A 24,264-nucleotide genomic window follows, 5' to 3' on the forward strand; every position below is an offset into this window, starting at 1 on the left:
AACTTGTAAAACTCTTTCTTGATCAAATTTAATGATGATTGATGATCACAGCGAGCTGAACAAATCTTTTAATCTCAGTTGCTTTGCACATGTTGTGCCTTGTTGATATAATTATATGGTTACTGTGGAGACATATTAATAAGTGGCTGTCAATCACGTTGCATTGGGCCTTAAAATGGGAGAGATTTGGATCCTATTATAACGTCAGGAAATGTTTTTATTAAAATAAGAGACGTCTTGTGTTTATATCACTCCAATATGACTGTAGACCCACTATACCTACATGCAGTTTTGTCCAAACAGAACTGCAACATTTTCAACATTTTCAACATAGGTGCCCTTTAAAAATTTGAAGCACAATAAAAGAACAGCATATAGAGTTATTTTAAATTTTGTAACACTTTTAAATTGGTAACACTTTTTAAAGTACCAATTCTCAGTATTAACTAGTGGCTTTTTACTTGCCAATTACTAAGATATTGGCTGTTTATTTTTACTTATAAAATACATATTCTGCATGATCTTTTTCTATATCCCTAACCCAAACTCAACTACTATAGACTAACTATAAATAAGCAGCAAATTAGAGGTTTACAGTTCATAGTTAATGCTTTGTTAATAGCAAATTTTGTATGTTTTTCGTATTTTCAATATCCTGTCTGCATTTGTTTCAGCACCTATTAAAGGTCCAGGCGGTGTTAATACTACTGATTTGACGCATGAATCAGTGGTGCTGAACTGGCGTCACATTCCTATGGCTGAGCAGCGAGGATTTCTAAAGCATTATATCATCTGGATATCTGGACATGGAAAAACAAGTAAAGCCAAAGTTTATACTGACCATTCATTTTTATGAGCCTGTTTGTAAGAATTTTTATGGATTAACCACTCTTTTTTACTGGCAAGATTATAACCAAACTTTAAAAAAAGACATTTCCTTGACTTTGAAAGCTTTAAGATTTTCAAAAGGATGTGATGTTTATGTTTCCATATGTGCTATTCTTACTTGAATGGAGTCTGACATTATTATCATTTTATTTTATTTTTTTTACTTCAGGTGGAGCAAAATTCATGGTAAAAGAAAAATGGCAGTTGTGGTTGTGAAGTTTAAAGTTTTACTTTATTTGACTTTATTTGACATTTTAGTAGTTTGAAACACAATATTGTGTAAGAAATAGTCAGTAAAAAGTCAGTAAAATAACAGAAAAAGTAATGGTTTATTTATATATCACTATTTTTAACACCAACCCAGACCATGTACCATTTCAAACGATTCAAAATGTCAATGAAAGTCACTTTTTCAAACTTTACAACATCAAAGCTTGCTGGAGGAAGGAGCAAGGTCTCATAAAGCAATTTCAAAGCATAAATAAATAGGGGTAAATACTATGAATAACAAAATCTGGAAAAATATTCAGTTCTATTTGACAGTGTAGGCCGACGTAAAACCCACAACTGTCCAACGATTAATCACATTAGTTTATTGTTAATGTGTTTACTAACATAAACTAAATACCGTATGAACAATACTTGTACAGCATTTATTAATCATAGTTTAACCTTTACTAATGCATTGTTAACATCCAAACTCATGCTTGCTAACATTAGTTAATGGACTGAGTTAACATGAATTAACAATGAACTGTATCTTTATTAACAAACACTAACTAACTTGAACAAATATTGTAATAAATATGTTGTTCATTGTTTGTTCGGGTTAGTAAATGCATTAAAGGTGCAGTAGGTGATTGTCTTCAGAAACATTTTTTGCTGTGATGGTTGAAAGTCTCTTCATATTCTAATAATAATGATTAAAGCAAATGATCTAAATGTATTTATATGTATTTTTATTTTCTGGGTAAGGCATGAGACAAAAAAAAAATGTTTGTTCAATTCAAATTTGTCAGGCTGATAATTCCTATAATCCTGATAAGAAGCCTTGTCTGTCAGCAAATGTAGATTTGTACATCTGCACACCTAGCTCACACAGATCCACTATTTTAGTCATGCAAAGCTGATGTAGATTTTGTTGTTTTACGAATGGGTTATATGCAACAAAGCGTTGTTCAGCCACTGAAATCCTCTGGCGAAAGATTGCTGTGACTATTTTCAATTTCATAAGGGACCTTTTACAGCATTGATAATATAGATTTTTATTAGTTTTAACCACAAAACATAAGTAAATAGCGCTATTCCACCCTGCTTTACTTGGGTGAAGTTAATTTTACATTCACATTGGTGGATATAAAACATTTTTGAACAATGACAACCTGTAGACAATGACAACCTGTTGACAACCTCCCTACAGTACTTTGTTTACCATGCTACTTTAAATATTCGGTCTGAAATAGCATGTAAGTAAGGCTTGGTAGTAAGTGTAATTCCTGCATGCCACTGGCCAACCACTAAGCATACAGTAGTTGCTTTAGGACAAAGAGTGTGAGAGAGTGAAACCAGTGATCCTTGCATGCATGAAATATTGCACATTATGACAAATTTTGCTTGCTACACAACTAAAAACGTGCTAGATATAATACAGTTTTTCATTCGAAATTGTAGTATTATAAAGTACCATAGAAATATACACTAGATATCACATACAGACCATGAGCATGCGTCAATAGCGCCGCCACATTTGTACTGTGCTCCCATCTCATTCAACAGCGCTAGTCAAGACTAAAGCCAATGTGAAGATGCTAGACTTTAGCGCTGTGTACGGGTGTAGCAAACGAAGAAAACAAAGCACAAAGGCAGAACATTTCATAGGTCAGATTTTGTTTTATACATTTTTATATGTTATAAACTTTTGTGCTGAACAAGCACCAACTCGCTAATGCTAGTTTTATTGAATAAAATAAGCAAACAATGTGAATTAAATATGACAACAAGATGCTGCGGTGCCAGAAACTTCTATTATTGTCGGCTATATGAACGAGTCATTCATAATTGGGATTCATTCACAAACGAATCGCTCCCCCCATCAGAATGAGAAATGAAAGCAGGAGAGGAGGTGTGTTTCAGGACATGGATAAGATCAAATCTAACAGGGAGGGTGGATAATACATTTCCATGCACACAAACACACATTCTTTGCCAGAAATGCTCATGCAGTCACTTATCCATCGATGTAGAAACGTGATGTAAAATTCAAATTTTCATAATTTAACAAATTCCTAGAGACGAGTTGCGGCTGGAAGGGTATCCGCTGCGTAAAAGCTTGCTGGATAAGTTGGCGGTTCATTCCGCTGTGGCGACCCCGGATTAATAAAGGGACTAAGTCGACAAGAAAATGAATGAATGAATAATAAAAAAAAAATTCACATACTGGCCACCGGGAAAACTCCATTTTATATATATATATATATATATATATATATATATATATATATATATATATATATATATATATATATATATATATAAAGAGAATTATTAGCACCCTGAATTATCAGCCCCCCGGTATAATTTTTTTTTAACGGAGAGAAGATCTTTTCAATACATTTCTAAACATAATAGTTTTAATAACTCATTTCTAATAACTGATTAATTTTATCTTTGCCATACAGCTTAAAGAGACATTTGAAGGCTTAACTAGATTAATTAGGTTAACTAGGCAGGTTAGGTTAATTAGGCAAGTAAGAAAAAAATCTAAAAAAAAAAAATAAAAATATATATATATATATATAAATATATATATAAATATATATATATATATATATATATATATATATATATATATATATATATATATATATAAATATATATATATATATATATATATATATATATATATATAAATATATATATATATATATATATATATATATATATATATATATATATATATAAATATATATATATATATATATATATATATATATATATATATATAAATATATTTATATATATATATATATATATATATATATATATATATATATATATATATATATATATATATATATATATTAAGGGTGGAGCCGAACCCGAATACGGTATTCGGAAAGGCACGAATAGCGTGTTTTTACGAATACTTGATTCGAACAAATACTTGAAAAATTATTTGTATTCGGGAGCAAGAAAAACACTATATCAAAAAGCAGCGTTTCCTCATGAGACCACAGTGCATGCCCGCGTGAGTGAGTGAGTAAGTGTGTGTGAGAGAGAGAGAGAGAGAGAGAGAGGGGCAAAACGCGCCAAAGCCCGAAACTGAAAGCGAGACGTGACTTTTAAGGGGTTGTTTCATATGGATTAATTAATCATTCTTACTGTTCAGTGATCGCAAACTGCCGTAGTTTATTAAAGACGCAAACCTCTCACTGCACGTCAGCTGCGCGCCTTCAGCAGACCTCCTCATTCCTGCAGCACGAGAGCTTTATGATTGTTTATGCGCGCCAAAAGTGGCGGATCTGTCCGGTAAAATATCTGACTGCGTGTCACCGCATCCCTAAGGACTGTTTGGCGAAATATTTGACTGCATGTCACTGCAAAACAAACGACTGAAAGGATATAACTAGAGAAATCTCCACTGTGCTACTGGGTGAGCGTATGGCAAGCCGTTTTAGCATTTAAACCTTGTTCAGACTATCCATAAATATATTTAGAGATATCTCTAATTATATTTTGACTTGTCATAATTATAATTCGACTTGTCAGATTGGAGATATCTGCAAATATATTATGACTGACTAGTCATATTCCTTTATTGACTTCCATTGAAAAATATTTGGAGATATCTCTAAATAAGTTTTGACTAGTCACAATTGTAATTAGAGATATCTCCAAATGAATTTTGACTAGTCAAAAATCCAATTCAAGATATCTACAACTGTAATTAGACATTTAGTAAATTAATTAGAGATATTTTCAAATATATTTGTAAATATCTCTAAATATGATGAATTAAAGATATCTCTAAATGCATTATGACTAGTAAAAACTCAGAGATATCAATTACAATTGTTACTAGTCAAAATTCATCTGATTTTGTACTAGTACAATTGTAATTGCAGATATGTCTAATTGTCATTCTGAGAAGTGGAATTATAATTATGACTAGTCAAAATATAATTAGAGATATCTCTAATATATTTATGGAGTCAGAACAAAGATTTAAATGCTAAAAAGGCTTGCCATAGAGAGCGCTTCTCACTGAACAGAGCACCGCGCAACCTTCTATGTAATGTATTATCACATGCACTAAAAGCATCCTCTCCTGATACTGTCTGTGAACCCCCCACAAGCATCAATCCCCTCAATCAGCACAGCTATGCTCTGGTAAATCCTCCACAAGCACCAAACCATCAACACACCCACATTCTGCCCCAGCAAGTCAGTTTCAAACATAAAAAAAAACAAACAAACAAACTTTGTGTCTTTTTTGTGGCAGGCAGATGATAATAGCAGGGCTGTATCTTTTAGTATTATATAGAATACTTTTGTTCTGCCAGATCTCCCGGGCAGGTGTTTATTAAGATTTATTTAGTTAATATTAGTTTTTGGAATTCTGTGCATTGGAAAGAAGTTCTTTCAGAAGAAGAACATTTTTTTGAAGTATTATTTGTTTTTATTCTGTCTATTCAGTGTCCTTCAACAAGAACAGTGGTGGTGGGGTTCATGATATTCACAATGGTATTTTATTAGTTGTTGGTTTAACCATGGATGAGATAATGGCTTCTATGTTATTTTCTTTTCAATGACATTTCTTATCACATGTTCAAAAACAACAGCCAATATTGCATATCTATAATTTATATAATGGGTATAATTAAACAATACTTTCACTATAACGTAAATTAGAATTATAATAGAAAAAATATATATTTTTGCGCCATTTTGAATTTTACTCGAATACAAATACAAATACTTTTCCCCCCTCAACAAATACAAATACAAATACAAATACCGGCTGCTCCGCACATCCCTAATATATATATATATATATATATATATATATATATATATATATATATATAAATATATTTATATATATATATATATATATATATATATATATATATATATATATATATATATAAATATATTTATATATATATATATATATATATATATATATATATATATAAATATATTTATATATATATATATATATATATATATATATATATATAAATATATATATATATATATATATATATATATATATATATATATATATATATATAAATATATATATATATATATATATATATATATATATATATATATATAAATATATTTATATATATATATATATATATATATATATATATATATATAAATATATATATATATATATATATATATATATATATATATATAAATAAATATATATAAATATATATATATATATATATATATATATATATATATAAATAAATATATATATATATATATATATATATATATATATATATATATATAAATAAATAAATATATATATATATATATATATATATATATATATATATATATATATATATATATATATAAATATATATATATATATATATATATATATATATATATATATATATATATATATAGCTTAAAGAGGCTAATAATTTTTACCCCTAAAATAGTTAATACAAAAATTTAAAACTGCTTTTATTCAAGCTGAAATAAAACAAATAAGATATTAAGAAATTGTTAATAATAACAAATTTTCTTGCTCTTTTAAACATCATTTGAGAAATATTTAAAAAAGAAAAAACATTCAAAGGGGGGATAATAATTCTGACTTCAAGTGTGTGTAAACACACACACACACACACACACACACACACACACACACACACACACACACACACGCACACGCACACACACGCACACAAACACACACACAAATGCTTACATATCTCTGGATAGCCAGTCCTTGAATGGCCGGTTTTTGTCCAGGGAAGCCTAAAGCACCTGCCACAAGACAGGATAGAGAACAGTCTGTAAGTAATCCTTAAGAATACTGCATGCTCGGCACTGACAGTGTTTCTTCTGGATGTGCTCAATGGCTGGAAGTGGGGTCCCTGTGATGCGTTGGGCAGTTTTGGTGCAGTGCCTTATGCACAGCAACAGAGCAGCTTCCATACTTGTGACTGTGACGGAGTTAGTCATGATACTGTCTATTGCTCAACGATAGAAGTTCACCAAGACGGCTGATGACAGCGGGTTCTTCTTAAGTTGCCTTAAATAAAAGAGGAGCTGGTGAGCCTTCTTGACCAGGCTAGGACATGTAATTTGAGATGTGGGCTTTTGAACTTGAGGATGAGACAGACTCAACGGCCATCCCATTGATGTGAATGAGATCACGTGAGCCTGTTCGTCCCTTCCTGATGTCCACAATGAGCTCCTTGGAGCTCATTATAGGATGTTGATCTCTGCTCTGTGACCTTTTGATGTTGAAAATTAAACTCTTCAGTTTCACAAAGTGACATTTATTGACATTTTAGTACTCTGATATAATATACTGTAATGTATAAGAAACAATATATAGTGAAATAAGTCTGTATAAAAACAGAACATGTACTGGCAGTTTATTACAAGGTTATTGTACCATAATATACAACACCAACCCAGACAATATATTACTTTAAACTATTAAAATGTAAAAAAAAAAAAAAGAAAATCACTTTTTCAAACTTTTCAAGGTCAAAAGTCGTTGGAAGAATGATCAGGGTTCTATAATGCAATTTAAATGCATATATATATATATATATATATATATATATATATATATATATATATATATAAACATGAATCACAAAATACTGAAACTTCCAGTTTATAGATATTTTGTGCAGTGTAGTTGTGCTTCACTGTTAAAAAATGAAACAAATAAATAATAGAAGTCTTTCTGTTCCTCTTCCTTCAGAACTCCATAAAGTCCCAGCAGATAAAACCAGCTTCCTGATCAAGAATCTCCACCCAGGGACCTCTTACACCATTTCTATAGCTGGAAAAACAATTGCTGGCAAAGGGCCAAACACCACGGTCAACACTGAAACACACTCAAAAGAAAAAGGTACCGAAACACAGTCATTAGAAAAGGAGAAAATGTTGAGGCAGAACTGAAAGATTTAAATGAACAGTGGAAAAACACAAAGAGAATGTACCTGCCAACAGCTAATGTTCTGCCCTTTTCATTCAGGCTTATCATGGCAGGACCAGACCATCCTGAGTGTCTGCGTGGTTGCCTTCTTGTGTACATTCATCTGCTCTTTTGCTGCCAGGAGGTGAGATTACTGTAACCCAGATGAACTGAATGACGGCCAATGTGCTTTACTGTGTATGAACTGTAGCTTGATTGGCAGACCACATAGAGATGACTAAATCAAGGTTGCGGGCTTAATTGCCAGGAAGCACAACTGATCTAAGTTCATTCTCAAAATATTACAATGTGAATCATACGTTGCCATACAGTATGACTTTTGTCTTGTAACTTTTTTACTGTTTTCTCTAAATTTCATAACTTATTCTTATTCTTATAACATATTCTTGTAATATAAATCAGTCCCTCCAGGATTTGCAGGTCCATTGTTTCTTGAGATCAAAAACAGAAATATTTTGCATGTTTTTGATGTATTTTAACAGCAAAACACAAGATTATTATTATTTTTTAAAGGTATCATGAAATCTGTATAGGCTGCAACTACAAACACAAATTACATGTATCATTCTTTAATAAGCAATACTATGAATTTTTGTAATTTGTACTTTATTCTCAAAATATAATAATCGTATCATAATGTGCAAATGAAGCGAATTTGATGGTCAAATGAAGTGAATAAATTCAAAATGTTTTCATGTCTATTTACTCACAAATAGCTTGATGTATTAATGCATAAATACGTCGTGTGAACATTTTGAGTTTAATCAAAATGGTTAATGATTGATTCTGGTTTGAACTTTAATGCTGCCCATACTTTTAATGTTATTGTCAATGTATGACACCTGCATTCACATAATTTTGACGTTATTGACAAAATATTACAACTTTTATCCTATATTTGCAATTTTTACTGATTTAATTTCATTTTCAAAATGTTTTCAAAAACTTGTTTGCTATTTTTCTACTTAAATCCAGAAAATATTTTATCAATAAAAGTGATTTTATCAATAAAACATTTAAAATCTACATGAGATTTCTTACTAATGAGGTGATATGGTGCAGAAAGTTTTAAACTATTAATAGAGACACTGCTGCTATTAATATCTTTCCTTCTCAAAAATTGTACAAATAACATTGGTCCGTTTTCATTGGTTCAAACCACCATTTCTAACCTAAAAGTTATGTTTATTAAATTATTATTATTATTATTATTATTATTATTATTAAATTATTAATAGCTAAGGACAACCATAGAATTAGTGGAATAATTGAACCTAGTCTATTGAATTCAATTATCTCTCATCAATTATTCCTTACATGTATACATAGAATTGCATCATCAGCTAAAGAGTAAGGTATTTATCTGTTAAACTTCATAGCTGTTTCTTTGCTTTGCAGATTTAAGCGTAAACTGTGTCCTGTTGTACCGAGTCCTGTGGTTGATGCGGCAGAATTCATATATCCACAAGATCAGGTTAGCCACACAAACATCTAAAGAATTCAAACCTATTTCAAACATAACAAACGAAAGGTTTTAAAAAGGCAAAACTGCTTACGCTGCACATTAAAATGACCCAAATTAAGCAGAAAGAAAATGTGCCAGTGTGTGGTCAAAATGCCACCCACAACATGTCACATCAGCGCATTTGCAGTGATGGAACTTTAAGTAGTTAACATAAAGAGGAAAACGATGCAAAATCATTTCACAGAATTTCATTGATTTACACAAATGACACAGTTGTACTACTAAAGAAAGTGAAATAAACTAAAAGCTGGAGGTACACTGGAGATAAAAATTTGAGATTTAAATTTTTTTCTGAAATGATAAAATATTTTATTTTTAAACCTTGCGGCTGTATCAGTCAAGTGAAAGACTGTTATACCGAATAACCAAGGCACTTCAGCAAAAACTGCTAGTAGGAAGTGTACATGCAGTAATTGACCTTATGACACTGTGCTGTGATCCTTTTCCATTCTTATACAGCCTCTTTCATAGTTCATTGACTCTAGTGAGTGCCTTAAAGAAACAGTTAACACAAAAATAAAATATCAAACCTTTATGTCTTCTGCTGAACACAAAAGAAGATATTTTAGGGTGTACTCACACTAGGCAGGGTTTGTCTTGAAAGCGTGATTGTCCCCCCTCCCCTCGGTCCGCACTCACATTCAATTTTTTACATCATCGATGATGGAACTGTTTTGTTTAACAGAAGAGAATCGCTCTAGATCCGTTCAGTGGAGATTGCTAGTTATATTGTTTTGTATTATTTTAAGTGGTTTGCGATATGAGGACACACAGTCAAATCTTTTGCTTAACAGATCCACTGCTCATAAATGTTTATGAAAGTCATCATGCTGCACGTATTAGGAGGTTTGCTGAAAGTGCAGCTGTTTTTTTTGCTGAAAGTGCAGGTTTGTATCTTTAATAAACTACGTTTGTGTTCACTGAAAAGTAGAAATGATTAATTAATGCATATGAAACTGCCTCTTAAAAGTTCTTCAGTTTCAAGAGTTCACACTTAGCTGATGATTAATAATAAAGCGTATTTGGCATGCTGTCCCGGGAGAGAGCCCTGAGCTCAGAATATCCTTGAGCCCGGGGTTCCGTCCTGTTTGAAGGGCGAGAGGAGAGTTTGAACTCAGTTAGTCAATTTACTTAAAGTGTATGTCTTTGGATAGTGGGAGGAAACCAGAAAACGTGAGGAAAACCCACGCCAACATAAGGAGAACATGCAAATTCTACACAGAAATGCTGACCGGCTCGGAGAGGGCCGAACCAGCAGCATTCTTGCTGTGAGGCAACAGTGCTACCCACCGGGCCGCCATGCGGGGTGGAAGGGGGGATTCTTCAACATGAAGATGACTGGAGTAGAAAGCTCTGGTAATTAAAGTGTGACAGTATTCATCTGATTGGTGCAAATATAACGGGCTAATGCGGTACCAGTGTTTAATCATAAGCATGTGATTCTCTCGAAATTAGTTAATAAATAAACCACACTTCTTGCTAAGGCACGCTTTGCACTCACACTACAAGCGTACTGGGGGTCAAACGTGTCTGGGCACGGTTCTGATAGCCTAGTGTGAATACTGTTAATATGGAGAAGCATTTTAGCAACGAGACCAGCCGTGTGTAAGTACATTTAGACTTGTTTTCAGTGTCTGTGTATGGTTCTAGCTGTATTCTAGCTGTTTATCAACTGTTTGTGACGGCTTTGCACCCCCCGAGGACATTTTGACTTGTTTTTCAGCTGCTTGTGGATGGTTCTAGCTGTTTTCAAACTGTTTTCCGCTGTTTGTGACGGTTTTGTGCCCCCCGAAGACATTTAGACTTGTTTTCAGTGTTTGTGTGTGGTTCTAGGACACTTAAACTTGTTTTCAGTGTCTGTGTGTGCGTCTAGAAAGTTTACTCACTGCTTCCTTGGTTACTGTAAGAGCTTGTGTGTCGCTCACAGACGGTTTCGCGCCCCACAGTTTCGGGTGTTTTTACACTCAAGGCGTGCCCAGCTGAATTCAATCAGCAAGTGCTCTTGGGTGTATACAAGCAGCTAGTCTCACCGCGGCAGCAGTCGCGGCAGCCTCGTGTGAAGACCGACGAGTGTAAAGAACATTGACTCTATCTTCGCCATCGACTCTACCTGCGCAACTAAGACCGACAAGTGTAAAGACCATCGACTCTACCTTCGCCATCGACTCTACCTGCGCGACTCCGCCAAGCAAAGTAACCGACAATGCATTTTACTGCATTTTTCATTTTTTTTTACTGCATTTAATGCATTTTTCAATGTATTTTACTTTATCTTTGCACTTATTTTTGTTTACATTGCACTTTTATCATGTGTTTACTAATTCCTGTTGTTACTAACACTTGCAAAGCACGTGAGGTACACTATGCGTAATCCTCACAACCTTCGTTCAATACAAGTATCTGCTATTTCACAATTTTCTCTCTCTGTGGGCCTCTGGAATTGTCAATCTGCTGTTAACAAGGCAGATCTTATTACCTCCATAGCTACACATTCTGCTAAAGAAACCCAACCTGGATCAAACGCTACTTGAAAACTACAGACCGGTGTCACGGTTTCCATTCATCGCCAAGATTCTGGAGAAAGTCGTGTTCAATCAAATCCTGGACTTTCTTACTCAAATCAACCTCATGGACAACAAGCAATCTGGCTTTAAGAAAGGCCACTCAACTGAGACTGCCGTGCTCTCTGTCCTGGAGGATCTCAGACTGGCCATAGCAGACTCTAAATCATCAGTCCTCATCTTGCTGGATTTGTCAGCTGATTTTGACACGGTAAACCACCAGATCCTGCTATCTACACTTGAGTCACTAGGCGTTGCAGACACAGTTATTCAGTGGTTCAGATCTTACCTCTCTGACAGGTCATTCAGGGTGTCTTGGAGGGGAGAGGTGTCCAACCTACAGCATCTAAACACTGGGGTACCTCAAGGCTCTGTTCTTGGGCCACTTCTCTTCTCCATCTACACAACATCTTTAGGATCAGTCATACAGAAACATGGATTTTCCTACCACTGCTTTGCTGATGATACCCAACTATACCTCTCTTTTCACCCTGATGATCCCTCTGTCCCGGCTCGCATCTCAGCCTGCCTGTCAGACATTTCACACTGGATGAAAGATCATCATCTTCAGCTTAACCTCACAAAAACAGAAATGCTTGAAGTTTCTGCCAACCCGACTCTACATCATAACTTTTCAATCCAGATGGATGAGGGACGATTACTAATGAACTATTTTCAGTGACTGATTTGTTGTACCACACAGAAAGTAATAAGTATTTTAGACCAAGTTACATGTGTCCTCGTTCATTCACCGGCTGCAACTAAAAGAGAAGGCAGTTTACCCCCGAAACTAACATTATTCGGCCCCGGAGTAATAAGTGAATCTCCCTTGCTATCTCTAACTTTACACATGTAATATTTTTCCTGAGGCGATTTAAAGCAAAATACACAATGACACTCAATCAAACACATCTACAATGATAAGGAACATGGTAACTTACTGAGATATTAACGCACAGCAATACCACATAAAGAAATGACAGACTTTAAAGGAATAAACAGTGTGAGGAAAGCTCCATTAGAGTCTGAACAAGTTCCGCCCACGCGTGCGCTGCAGGCAGGTCTGTACAATTACGTAATTTTCGGCTTAAAGATATCGACCTAATTTAGACATGGGATTGATAACGATAATCATAAAAATAGCATTTATCGGCCGATATATCGTGCATCCCTACTTACGACTACACCTCTCGACGTGTAGTTAGAAACATACATTTGAAGTCAGAATTATTAGCCCCCCTGAATTATTAGACCGCTTGTTTATTTTTTCCCCAATTTCTTTTTAATGTAGAGAAGATTTTTTTCAACACATTTCTAAACATAATAGATTTAATAACTGATTTATTTTATCTTTGCTATGATGACAGTAAATAATATTTGGCTATATATTTTCAAGACACTTCTATAAAGCTGACATTTAAAGGCTTAACTAGGTTAATTAGGTTAACTAGGCAGGTTAGGATAATTAGGCAAGTTATTGTTTAATGATGGTTTGTTCTGTAGACTATTGAGACAAAAATATAGCCTAACTGGGCTAAATATTTTGTCCCTAAAATGTTTAAAAAATATAAAACTGCTTTTATTCTATGCTGAAATAAAACAAATATCAGTCATACTGTGAAAATTCCCTTGCTCTGTTAAACAAAATTTGGAAAATATTTTAAAAAGAAGAAAAAAAATCAGAGGGCTAATAATTCTTTAAAACTGTAGTTCCTGGTTTTGTCCTATTCCTAGTTATCCCCCATGCCCTGGTAGTTTAGAACATTCTAACATTTAAACTCGGAACACATTAAAGTAATCTCTCTTAGGTGTAATTTGCTTTCAAAGTATTTTTACAGTTCAGTTTTAGCGATCTTCGGGCTCAATTTTGACGGTCCATGCGCAAAGTGCAAAGCGCAGGGCGCAAACACATTTAGGGCATGTCAGAATCCAATTTTGTTAAAATGGGGATGAAATAATCCACTTTGCCCTGTGGCGCATGGTCTAAAAGGGTTGAACTTATTTTCTTAATGAGTTATAGGTTTGTTTTGAGAATAAACCAATCAGAGTCTCATCTCCCATTCCCTTTAAGAGCCAGTTGCGTCGCACAATAGCGCATTTGCTATTTACATGACGACTTTGTAAGTGGAAAAACTGAGCGTCTCACTAGAAAGAAAACAGTTAAACAGAGCATCTGCAGCGCGAGAATGAGAGATAAGGCCTCTCATTATCTACTTTCACTTTCACTCTCATGGATAGGGAAACCTTGTACGCACAGACATCAATATGCCTATAAACAATTAAATTTGTTTAGTATGTGCAAATATTTGTTTCAAAACTAATTCTAAATTCAGTTCTAATTTCCAGCAAATGAATAAATGAACAAAAATAACGAAGTGTGTTCAAAAGGTTATATCCAAATACACATGCTGTGCCCCATGTGGTCTGAAACCTGACAGGTGGGCAATTCGAAGCTTGTTTTTAATAAAACAAATATAAATATGCATATAATAAATAATACTGCTAAAAATAATAACATTATACAAAAGCAAATTTTTACAAATAAACTGAAAAAGCCCCCAAGATAAAGAAGGCATGAAAGTATGGATTTTATATTTATGTAGGCTAGAAAATAATGTTTTTTAATATTTTAATCCTTTATATTTATATCCTTTTTTTATTCTTATTATATCCTATATATATCCTTAATATTTTTATTCTTTTTCAAATGTAAAGATATTTGTGTATTGCTCTACATCTTGTATGTATTAAGCATTGTGTGAGCGAGGGGCACAACTAACGCGCTCTGCACCGGACAATAGACTGGCTTTGTTCTGATCTATTGAAAAATCTATTATAGTTTCTCAAAATAGCAATGCACCAGCAATGCGCCTCAGAACGCCTTCCTCTTTAGACCAGAACGCCTATGTGCACACATATGAACATGAATGCATTTGCTATTTAAACAGCATGTTACATTTCTGTGACATGCTGACATCTGCGACAGAGGAACTACAGTTTTGGGAAACATTCGTAACTACATTGTTCTTTTCCCAAACAATGCATCGTATTATGATAGTTCAGCCGCGAGTTACGTCGTTGTTTGGGAAACACACCCCAGTATGACTTTATGACAACTGAGATCTTACAATTTGACATGGGGATTATATTCAAATCTGACAAACTACAAACAAAAAAGGTTATTAAAAATCACAGTGTGAGCCAGGCTTACCATTATATGAATCATTACAATGTCCAAAATTTGTATCAGATGTCTAAATCATGGACGTAAAATTTTATACTCTGCTACAGAATATATGTATCTTGAGAAATATTCTTTTAAAAAATCTGCTGCTACTCTGTTATTATGAAACTTGAATTTATGGTAAATGGTTTTGAATTTATGGTCCACTGTATATTTTGTAATTAAATTGACTGTATAGCTGCATTCCAAATGAAAAATGTTTGTGTAGCAGGACCTGAGCCAGATTACAGAAGAGGTGCATGAATTTGTTCTCCTGCTGCGTCAAGAACTCAACAAATCCACAGAGAATGTGGCTCCCGGACAGAGCACTATACTGCAAAACTTTGGGCTTGTCGTTTTTGAAGAGGAAGAGGAGGAAGGTGAGGAGGGTGAAGTTACTGACTTAAGCTTTATGAAATCCTGTTTCTATCCAAATCCCAGTTACAGAGGAAAGACGCTACAGCTGCCAGAGAATTTCCACTTAACAGATAGTCCTATAAAAGACAATGACACAGAGTCCACATACAGAAATGGCCTGTTCTTTGAAACTAAAGTTCAGGAGTGTGACAAAACGTCACTATAGTCATGACAAAAACCGTCTGGCTTTGTGTGTAATGAGTACTGATAACGATCAACCTGAAACAAACCTCCTCAGTCTGCTGTGTGCGTGTCTACAGCTACTGTGCAGCCACTGTAGTTATGGTGTATTTAGCTTTTATGTTCATTTGTTTGTGCCCTTAAAGTGCACCTGAAAGATATGACTGGAAAAAACCCAGTTCTGAGAACAGCGAATGATTCTCAGCAGTTACGGAGGTCACAAACACACCTCCACTTTAACGCTTTGTTGTGGTCAGTGACGTCAAATTCTCATTCTGTCTAAGTATAAAAGCCTACAGCTTATTGATGTTTTTAGTAATAGTGTTACAGTTATTGTGCAAATAACAGCTAGGTACCCTTTAGAAGTTTGGAAATGTATAGTTTCACTTATCATAGTGATTACATTTCTGAAGGTGGAGACCTTTAAATTGCAATGGATTTCTGTTGGATGGTTCAAAGAATTTGTCATCATTGACTTACTTTTCACTTGTTCAAAACCTATTTGTGTTCCTTTTATTATGTGTTGAACACAAAATAAAATATCTAATTGGCATCTATTGAGATATTACTATTATGTATTTCTTAGGAAGTCGATGGCAACCAACATTCTTCAAAATATCTTCTTTTGTGTTGAACGGAAGAATGAAACTCAATAAGGTTTAAACTGTATGACAGAGAGTAAATAGTTATGAAATTTTCAATTTTGGATGAACTATTTAAAGGTGCAGTATGTAAGTTTTACACCCAGTGGATGAACTAGATATTACACACTTAGTTCAAAACACATGCAAGCACAGGTTGCCAGATTGACAATTTACAGCAGTGACTGACATTCGAGCCTAAAAGCTAATTTCAACCATGTTGTAACTAAAAGCAAAGGCACACGATAGAAAGAAAATGTTCCATATTAAAAGGAGCTTTTGTCCTAACCAACACTTTAAACAACTGAAAACAACAGAAAACTATGACAGTTATCACCTCAGGTACACCTTATGTGCTTTATTCAGTGTTAAATGCTAATATTGTGAGTTTGAATGCCATTTTATATTACAGGTATTAATATATACTGAAAGCAGCAGCAGATAGTTCACCTTGAAAATAAAATAAACTATTTGAAATGGAACTTAAAAACTGTGAAATAATGTAAACCAACAGGTATCAGTGATTCAGCATGTACATTTAATAATGTTAAAGAGGTTTAATGTGGTAAAAACATTGCTGGATAAGTTGGCGGTTAATTCCGCTGTGGTGACCCCAGATTCATAAAGGGACTAAGCCGACACGAAAATGAATGAATGGGGTTTAATATGTTTTAATTAGATTATAAAGCTTTCCATTTTGTTGGAGTGCAGTAAGTGCACTATTCTATTCTGTTGCTTTTGAATGACTGTATTTAAATTTCTGTTGTTTCGTCTGGTGCAAACAGCCGCTTATCACTGCAAATCTTTTCATGCTTTGTGTCGTTAGGACACAAGGTTAAGATGTAACCTGCTCACCTGTTAATGTTCACAATATTTATGTTATTTGCTAATTCGTCACCTTAGAATTATAAGGTTCTATCTGACAGTTTTGTCAAAATTGAGTTATTGACATATTCTTATTAAATGACAACTTATTTACATTATGGGATGTTTTTTTTTTTACAAGTTGTTTACATTTTAAGACTTCTTAATTAAAACAAATGTTACACACATACTGTTTGCTATATGGAATGCAACAAACTTTGAAGCTCAATATCTTAAATTCATTTGGAATACCTTATAATTCCAAGGTGACGAATTAAAAACCACTTCATGTGGAACTCTGAATCTGCATCTCATTTCGGAGTCTGCTACTTTCCACAAGAGGTGGCATTTTAGTCAGGAACGCGCACTTTGAGAGCCTTCCTGACTGACTGAATGAACTACGTGGTTTTCCGCCAAGGCAACCTGGGTTGCTGAAATATAATTGGCTAAAGTGGCATTGGGTGGGTTAATCCCTTGAAATTAAAATCTGCCTAAATTTTTTTTATCCTAATTAATGCCTGCAGAAGACTATAATTAAGAAGAATTAGTTTGAAAAGACAAAGCATGAAGACTTACCAAGCCAAATTATCTATTTTGATTACTGTGCCTTAGAAAATTAATATGACCCAAACAAAGACAGCCTTTTCAGCATGGAACGCACATTTTCCAAACAGAATATCTGACTTTAGATTAGAGGAATATTCACTTAGCATGTTGCTTAAATATCTGCAAACATATTATGTTATTTGTATGCTATAGAAGAGTCAAAAACCTACATATAGCACCTTTTAAAAGCCTAACCTATATACTTTTGAAATAAAAAATCAATACCTTTCCAATAAAAAGTTGCTATGCCTATCAAATGTTTTAGAGGTGGTTTATTTACAGCTGATTTCATTTTTAAATAAATATAATATATTAGATAAATATGCACTTTTGAGAGTTGTTAATGACTTTACTTAATCAGATATGCTGGTAATGTCTCAGCTCTTATTGGACTTGAGTGCAGCCTTTGCAGTAGACCATGGGATTCTCATTAAGCAGTTATCTATAAGTTGGTTGGAAAACAAAGGATGGACATTCTCAGTGAAGTATGCCATATTTTTTTGTACATCTTCATCTATCATTTGTGGTGTTCCTCAGGATTTTGTTTTTGCCGTCTTTTTTTTTTGTATATGATACGTCTGGGTTAAATGTTTTATTTTGTCTTTACATTTATCTGCTAATGACACACAAATGTCTCAAGGGGTTTATCCCAATGAATAAATATCAAATATCAAATGTATCTCCCTCTGAGGTTATGAGAATACAGTGGTTCCTTTTAACCTTTAGCATGCCTGGAGGAGGGTAAGAGTTGGATGTCTCATTACTTGATCCAATTAAACCAAAGTAAACATTTATGTTTGACCTTAAAAGAGGTTCTTTAAATATTGCCACATATTTAAACACATGGTTAGACTACAGCTCTGCTTACAATTCAAATAGTCCCCTTACAGTTCTCTTTGGGTCATATTTTTGAATGTTTTTAGATGTTCTTTTTTAATTGTTAAACAAATCCAGTTTTTTTAGACATCATTAATGTTATTTTAGATTGTAATAATGTTATTCAAACATTTTAGTCTCATGTTATAAGAATGTTCCCCGAAGGTTATTAAAATGGTATTAGAAGATTACATTTACATTTTATTAATGTTCTATGAACTTTTTTTTCTATCTGAATTATGAGAACATTTATAAAGAGCAACTATTGCCCTAAAGACATTATTAAAAAACATTGTTCTAAGACAAAGAATCTTTTAACTTTTTTTTCTTTCTATAAATGTTACAAGAATGTTCCAAAAACATTGTTAATAACATCATGTGCCAACATTTACACAACTTTGAGTAATGTTACCGCGTGTTCTGAGATCACTCCTGTTAGCTGGGTGCCATGACCAACGAAAATCTGAACATTTAGATTAATGATGTGGTTTAGAGTTGCTTTTTTCAAATTAGGTCTGGTGCTTGGTTCTCTAAATATTTTCTTGATACAGTCAAAAAAATATTTAGAGAAGGTTGTTTAATCTTTCATTCTGTATTGCAATTGTCAAGATAATCAATACAGTCAAGGAAATTTTTAGAGAAGGTTGTTTAAATCCTTCCTTCTGTATTGCAGTAATCACGAAAATATTTAAAGAAGGTTGTTTATTCCTTCCTTTTGTCTCGTCATGTTCTGTTTATGGGGTCTTGTAAATCCACCGTATCATACTCAGCTGCTGGTGGATGCTAAGAAAACGTCAACATATTTCTTTTGTTTTGGCTTCTCTCTTTTATTTCTATTTTGTTATTTGGTTTTAAAGCAGTGCATGCGATAGCTTTTATGTGTCAGAACTTACTGCTCCACACCAAGCATCTTGTTTTTTAGGATCAACTAAAAATTTTATTAAAATGTATTAAAATTTTATTAAAAACATTATTACTTCTTGTTCCACAAAGTAATGGAAAGTTTAAAGTGGAGTGGTTGTGGGTCCAAGGCTGTGGAATAGTTTGCCTCATGATTTTAGCTAAATAACACCATCAAATGTGTTTAAAATGAGTGATAAAGGTTATTTTTGATATAAGCCTTTGAGACGTTGGGCTAGTTTTGTTTTTTAAGTTTACACTTGTTTGTTTTTCTTAATTTGATTGTACAGAACTTTGGTCTGTGTAAAGTTGTAAAGTTATTTATGAAATGAATTGAAAATGCATGAATTTCAAATAACCACTGTTCTTTTTAATAATTGTAAAATAAATCAATATTACTTGATTTTGTCACTTGATTGCATTGCATTTCTCGAAACAATTCATACAAACTCCAAGCCTGTAACTTTCTCAAAATCCTCACTGAGGGTTGGTGATTTCTCAAATGAATTTATCACTGAACATATCAGAGTGATCAACATGACAGGTCCTTGTGTCATAGTTTACATGCAGATGTGGTCAGAATATCAGTGTCAGTATTTACATTATGTACATTGTGGCTTTAGTTTTGCTAAAAGTGGATGAAATCAGTACACATTGGGCTGTATGGGATATATTTATTAGCCCCTCTTTCAATTTTTTATTAAATATTTGCCAAATAATTTTTAACAGAGCAAGGAAACTTTCACAGTATGTCTGGTAATATGGTTTCTTCTGGAGAAAGTCGTATTTGTTTTATTTTGGCTGGAATAAAAGCAGTTTTTATTTTTTTAAGAAACATTCTAAGGGGAAAATTATTAGTCTCTTTAAGCTATAATTTGTTTTCCCATAATCTACAGAGCAAACCATCATTATACCAAACCTCGCCTAATTACCCTAACCTGCCTAGTTAACCTAATTAACCTAGTTAAGCCTTTAAATGTCACTTTAAGCTGTATAGAACTGTTTTGGAAAATATCTGGTAAAATATAATGTACTGTCATCATGAAGAGATAAAAAGATAAAATAAATCAATTAATAGAAATTGACTTTTTAAAATAATTCTGCATTCATGTAAACAAGAAAACAATGAAAAGGGAATAATGCAGAATTACTATTATAAATATTGTCAAATTGTATTTAAATTTAAATAGCAGTTTTCAATGTTAATATATATTGTGATAGTTTAATTCATCAGCCATTTTGATGATATAATGATCAAGAAACATTTATTATCACCAATATTTTAAACACATTTTTGTTTTAGTACAAAAAATATGAGAGGGGTCTGGATGCAGACTTGGTGCAGTGCAATGTGAGCTGCATCCAATGCTTGCACCGCTGAGTGATGCAATCTCAGCTTGCATCATAAAGGCTGCCTCCAGATAATATTAAAAAATAGTAGTTCAGTTCATAGGACTCATTTGGTAATCTAAATTGACAGTAAAAACTTTTATGTAAAATTCAAATTGCACAAATGCTGTAATTTGACTATGTAAAAAAGTATTTGTATCACTGATGATGTTAATAACTCTTATTAATGATTGAGCACCAATAACAATCAAAACATTCCAGCAAATTAGCATATTAGAATGATTTTTGATACTGAAGTCTAATAATGATGCTGAAATTTCCATATTGTTGAACTTGGTTTTTTTTTTTTTTTTAGAATATTTATAAATCCTTACATTTCTGGACACTCAAAGTGCTTTACACATTGGGGGAAATCTCCTCATTCACCACCAGTGGATGAAAACCACTTCATAATTATAATTGTGCGCTCTGTCAATAATATTTTTGCCAACTGGCTGTCCATGAGATGTATGTCTGGGCTATTTTAGAGAACAATTTGATCACTGCACAATTTAAAGCTTTCCAATTCCCTTAATTAGATATTCAAGACTCATTGGTGCAATTTATCAAATTGAGACACATTTATTTAAACAAAACAAAACAAAAAAAACTTCTAAATAAAATGCTTGACTGATTATGAGAACTGGTTCTACCATTGCAATAGAGTAGTGTTTCTCGACCACATTCCTTAGATATTACCAGCAATGCATATTTGCCATGTCTCCTTAACCAGGCACACCTGATTCAGATCATCAGCCTATTAACCGAGACTGAAAGACCTGTAATGGGTGTGACAGACAAAGGAGACATCCAAAACATGCAGTGGTGGTGCTCCAGAAACGTGGTTGAGCAACACTGCAAATTCTTCAGCAGGATAGCTCTCCTTCTCCTACTTCAGCACACATCAATGTTCCTGAAAGCAATGAAGGTCAAAGGGCTCCAGGATTGGCCAGCCCAGTCACCAGGTATGAACATTATTGAGCATGTCTGGCGTAAGATGAAAGAGGAGGCATTAAAGATGTATCCAGAGAATCTTGATAAACTCTTGGAGTCCTGCAAAAACGCTCTCTTTGCCATCCCAGATAACTTTATTAAGTTATTTGAGTTATTGCAGAGATGTATGGATGCAGTCCTCTAAACTCAAGGGAGTCATACACCATATTAACTCTTTTTCCACGGCACCATGACATATATACTGTTCATTATTTCTGTTAAGTGACAAGACTTTTGTCTAAGCAAAGTCAGACCTTACTGTCCTAATTAAATAATTAAAAATCAAGGCATGATCAAATCAAATCACTGTTGTTGTCACATTATCTGCAGCGCGTGTATGTACAATGAATAGGTGTACACCTAGTTGTAGGCTGTATTGTTTTAAAGTATGAAATGGTTAAAGTGCAGTGCATGCTACATACTGATGGTGTGCGGTGAGAGGTATGGAAGAGTTTGTGTGAGGTGTGTTAAGTGTTCATCAGCCTGATAGTCTGAGAGAAGAAACTTTCCTTCAGTCGGCTGGTGTGTGACCGGATGCTGCAGAATCGTCTGCCTGAGGGTAGCAGAGAGAAAAGTCTATGGCTTGGGTGGCTGGAGTCGCTAATGATTCCTTTGGCTTTCCTCATTCACCACCTAATGTGGATGTCCTAGAGGGAGGAAAGCTCACCTCCTACTACGCGTCCAGCAGCTCGCACAATCCTATGTAGGCCTTTGCGATTGCTGCGGGTGCTGTTTCCATACCAGGTGGTGATACAGCCAGTCAGGATGCTCTCCACAGTGCAGGTGTTGAACGAGCGGAGGATGTGGGGCTCATTCCAAACTTCCTGAGACGCCTGAGGAAGAAGAGGCGTTGTTGTGCCTTCCTCAGCACTGCGCCTGTGTGAGGAGTCCATGTTAAATCCTCAGTGATGTGGACTCCCAAGAAACTTGAAAGTGCTGACTCTATCCACTGGTGTCCCGTTAATGGCGATGAGGGTGTGTTCTCTCTTCTCTCTCCTGAAATCCACAACCACCTCCTTGGTTTGGCTGATGCTGAGTGAAAGGTGGTTTTCCTGACACCATTGCATCAAAGTGTGCACCTCCTCTCTGTAGACGTCTCATCATTATTGGTGATTAGACCAACCACCGTTATGTTATCAGCAAATTAAACGATGACGTTGGAGCTGTGTTTGGATGTATCATATTTTATTTTGGTAAAATAAGCAAAATCTAGAGGAGTTTGCCTTTCATATTAGCCACCTCTGATACCAAATGATCAACTAGAAGTCAAGTTGTTATTTGTTGTTCCTAAAACTTGGACGCGACAAGACTTTTTTCAGGTAGTGTATTTGCTTAGTTCTTCTTTTTTTGGATGGGCAGTTTATAAAACAACATAGCTAAATTAGCTATATATATATATATATATATATATATATATATATATATATATATATATATATATATATAAATATTATATATAAAACATCAACAACTGATAATGTATCATACAGCAGCAGACTGCATGAATGTACCATATGTGTCCATAATTTCTTTCATGAAGTTCACAAATGACTACAAGATGTGGTGGTTAAAAAATATTTCAGAGAATTTCAGTTCTGATCTGAGAAATGTGAAGAGGCTGAGAAAAACTGTAAGTCACACTTTTTTTTCCCACCACTTTTGATAATAACAAGAAAAGTTTCTTATGCAATAAAGCAGCACATTACAGTCATTTTCATAGCATGACTGAACATTATGAGTAACCGCTTTGCCTTCACATTTAAAATTAAAAGTTATTTAAATTGTGATATAATATTTCACAATATTATGTTTTACTGTATTTCCTATCAAAAATACAACAAATTTATTTGATGCAAAGTTTGAGTAGACACAAAAGACACATAAAATGGTGCTTTTATAATGATATTTCAAAATGAGATGCCTGTTTAACTACTCCTTAAAAGCTTAAAAATAACCACATACACAAATATTACAAATTTATATTA

General features: G+C 33.7%; 1 protein-coding gene across 6 annotated transcripts in view; it reads left to right on the forward strand.

Annotated features, from left to right (window-relative positions):
* il12rb1 (interleukin 12 receptor subunit beta 1) overlaps positions 1-20,300 on the forward strand; it is a 65,039-nt gene extending 44,739 nt beyond the window's left edge. For 3 of the 6 annotated variants that reach the window (XM_087273502.1, XM_087273504.1, XM_087273500.1), the window contains 5 exons: positions 675-818; positions 7,868-8,017; positions 8,144-8,228; positions 9,503-9,578; positions 15,646-20,300. In XM_087273502.1, coding sequence (XP_087129628.1) covers positions 675-818; positions 7,868-8,017; positions 8,144-8,228; positions 9,503-9,578; positions 15,646-15,996 — 806 coding nt within the window. In that variant the 3' untranslated portion in view covers positions 15,997-20,300. Of the gene's footprint in view, positions 1-674; positions 819-7,867; positions 8,018-8,143; positions 8,229-9,502; positions 9,579-15,642 lie in introns of all 6 variants that reach the window. The other 3 variants (XM_087273501.1, XM_087273499.1, XM_087273503.1) reach the window with 2 other exon arrangements.
* The last annotated feature ends 3,964 nt before the right edge of the window (positions 20,301-24,264 follow it).

This window comes from Danio rerio, chromosome 11 (assembly GCF_052040795.2).
Source record: "Danio rerio strain M-AB ecotype USA chromosome 11, GRCz13ab, whole genome shotgun sequence".
Taxonomy (NCBI): domain Eukaryota; kingdom Metazoa; phylum Chordata; class Actinopteri; order Cypriniformes; family Danionidae; genus Danio; species Danio rerio.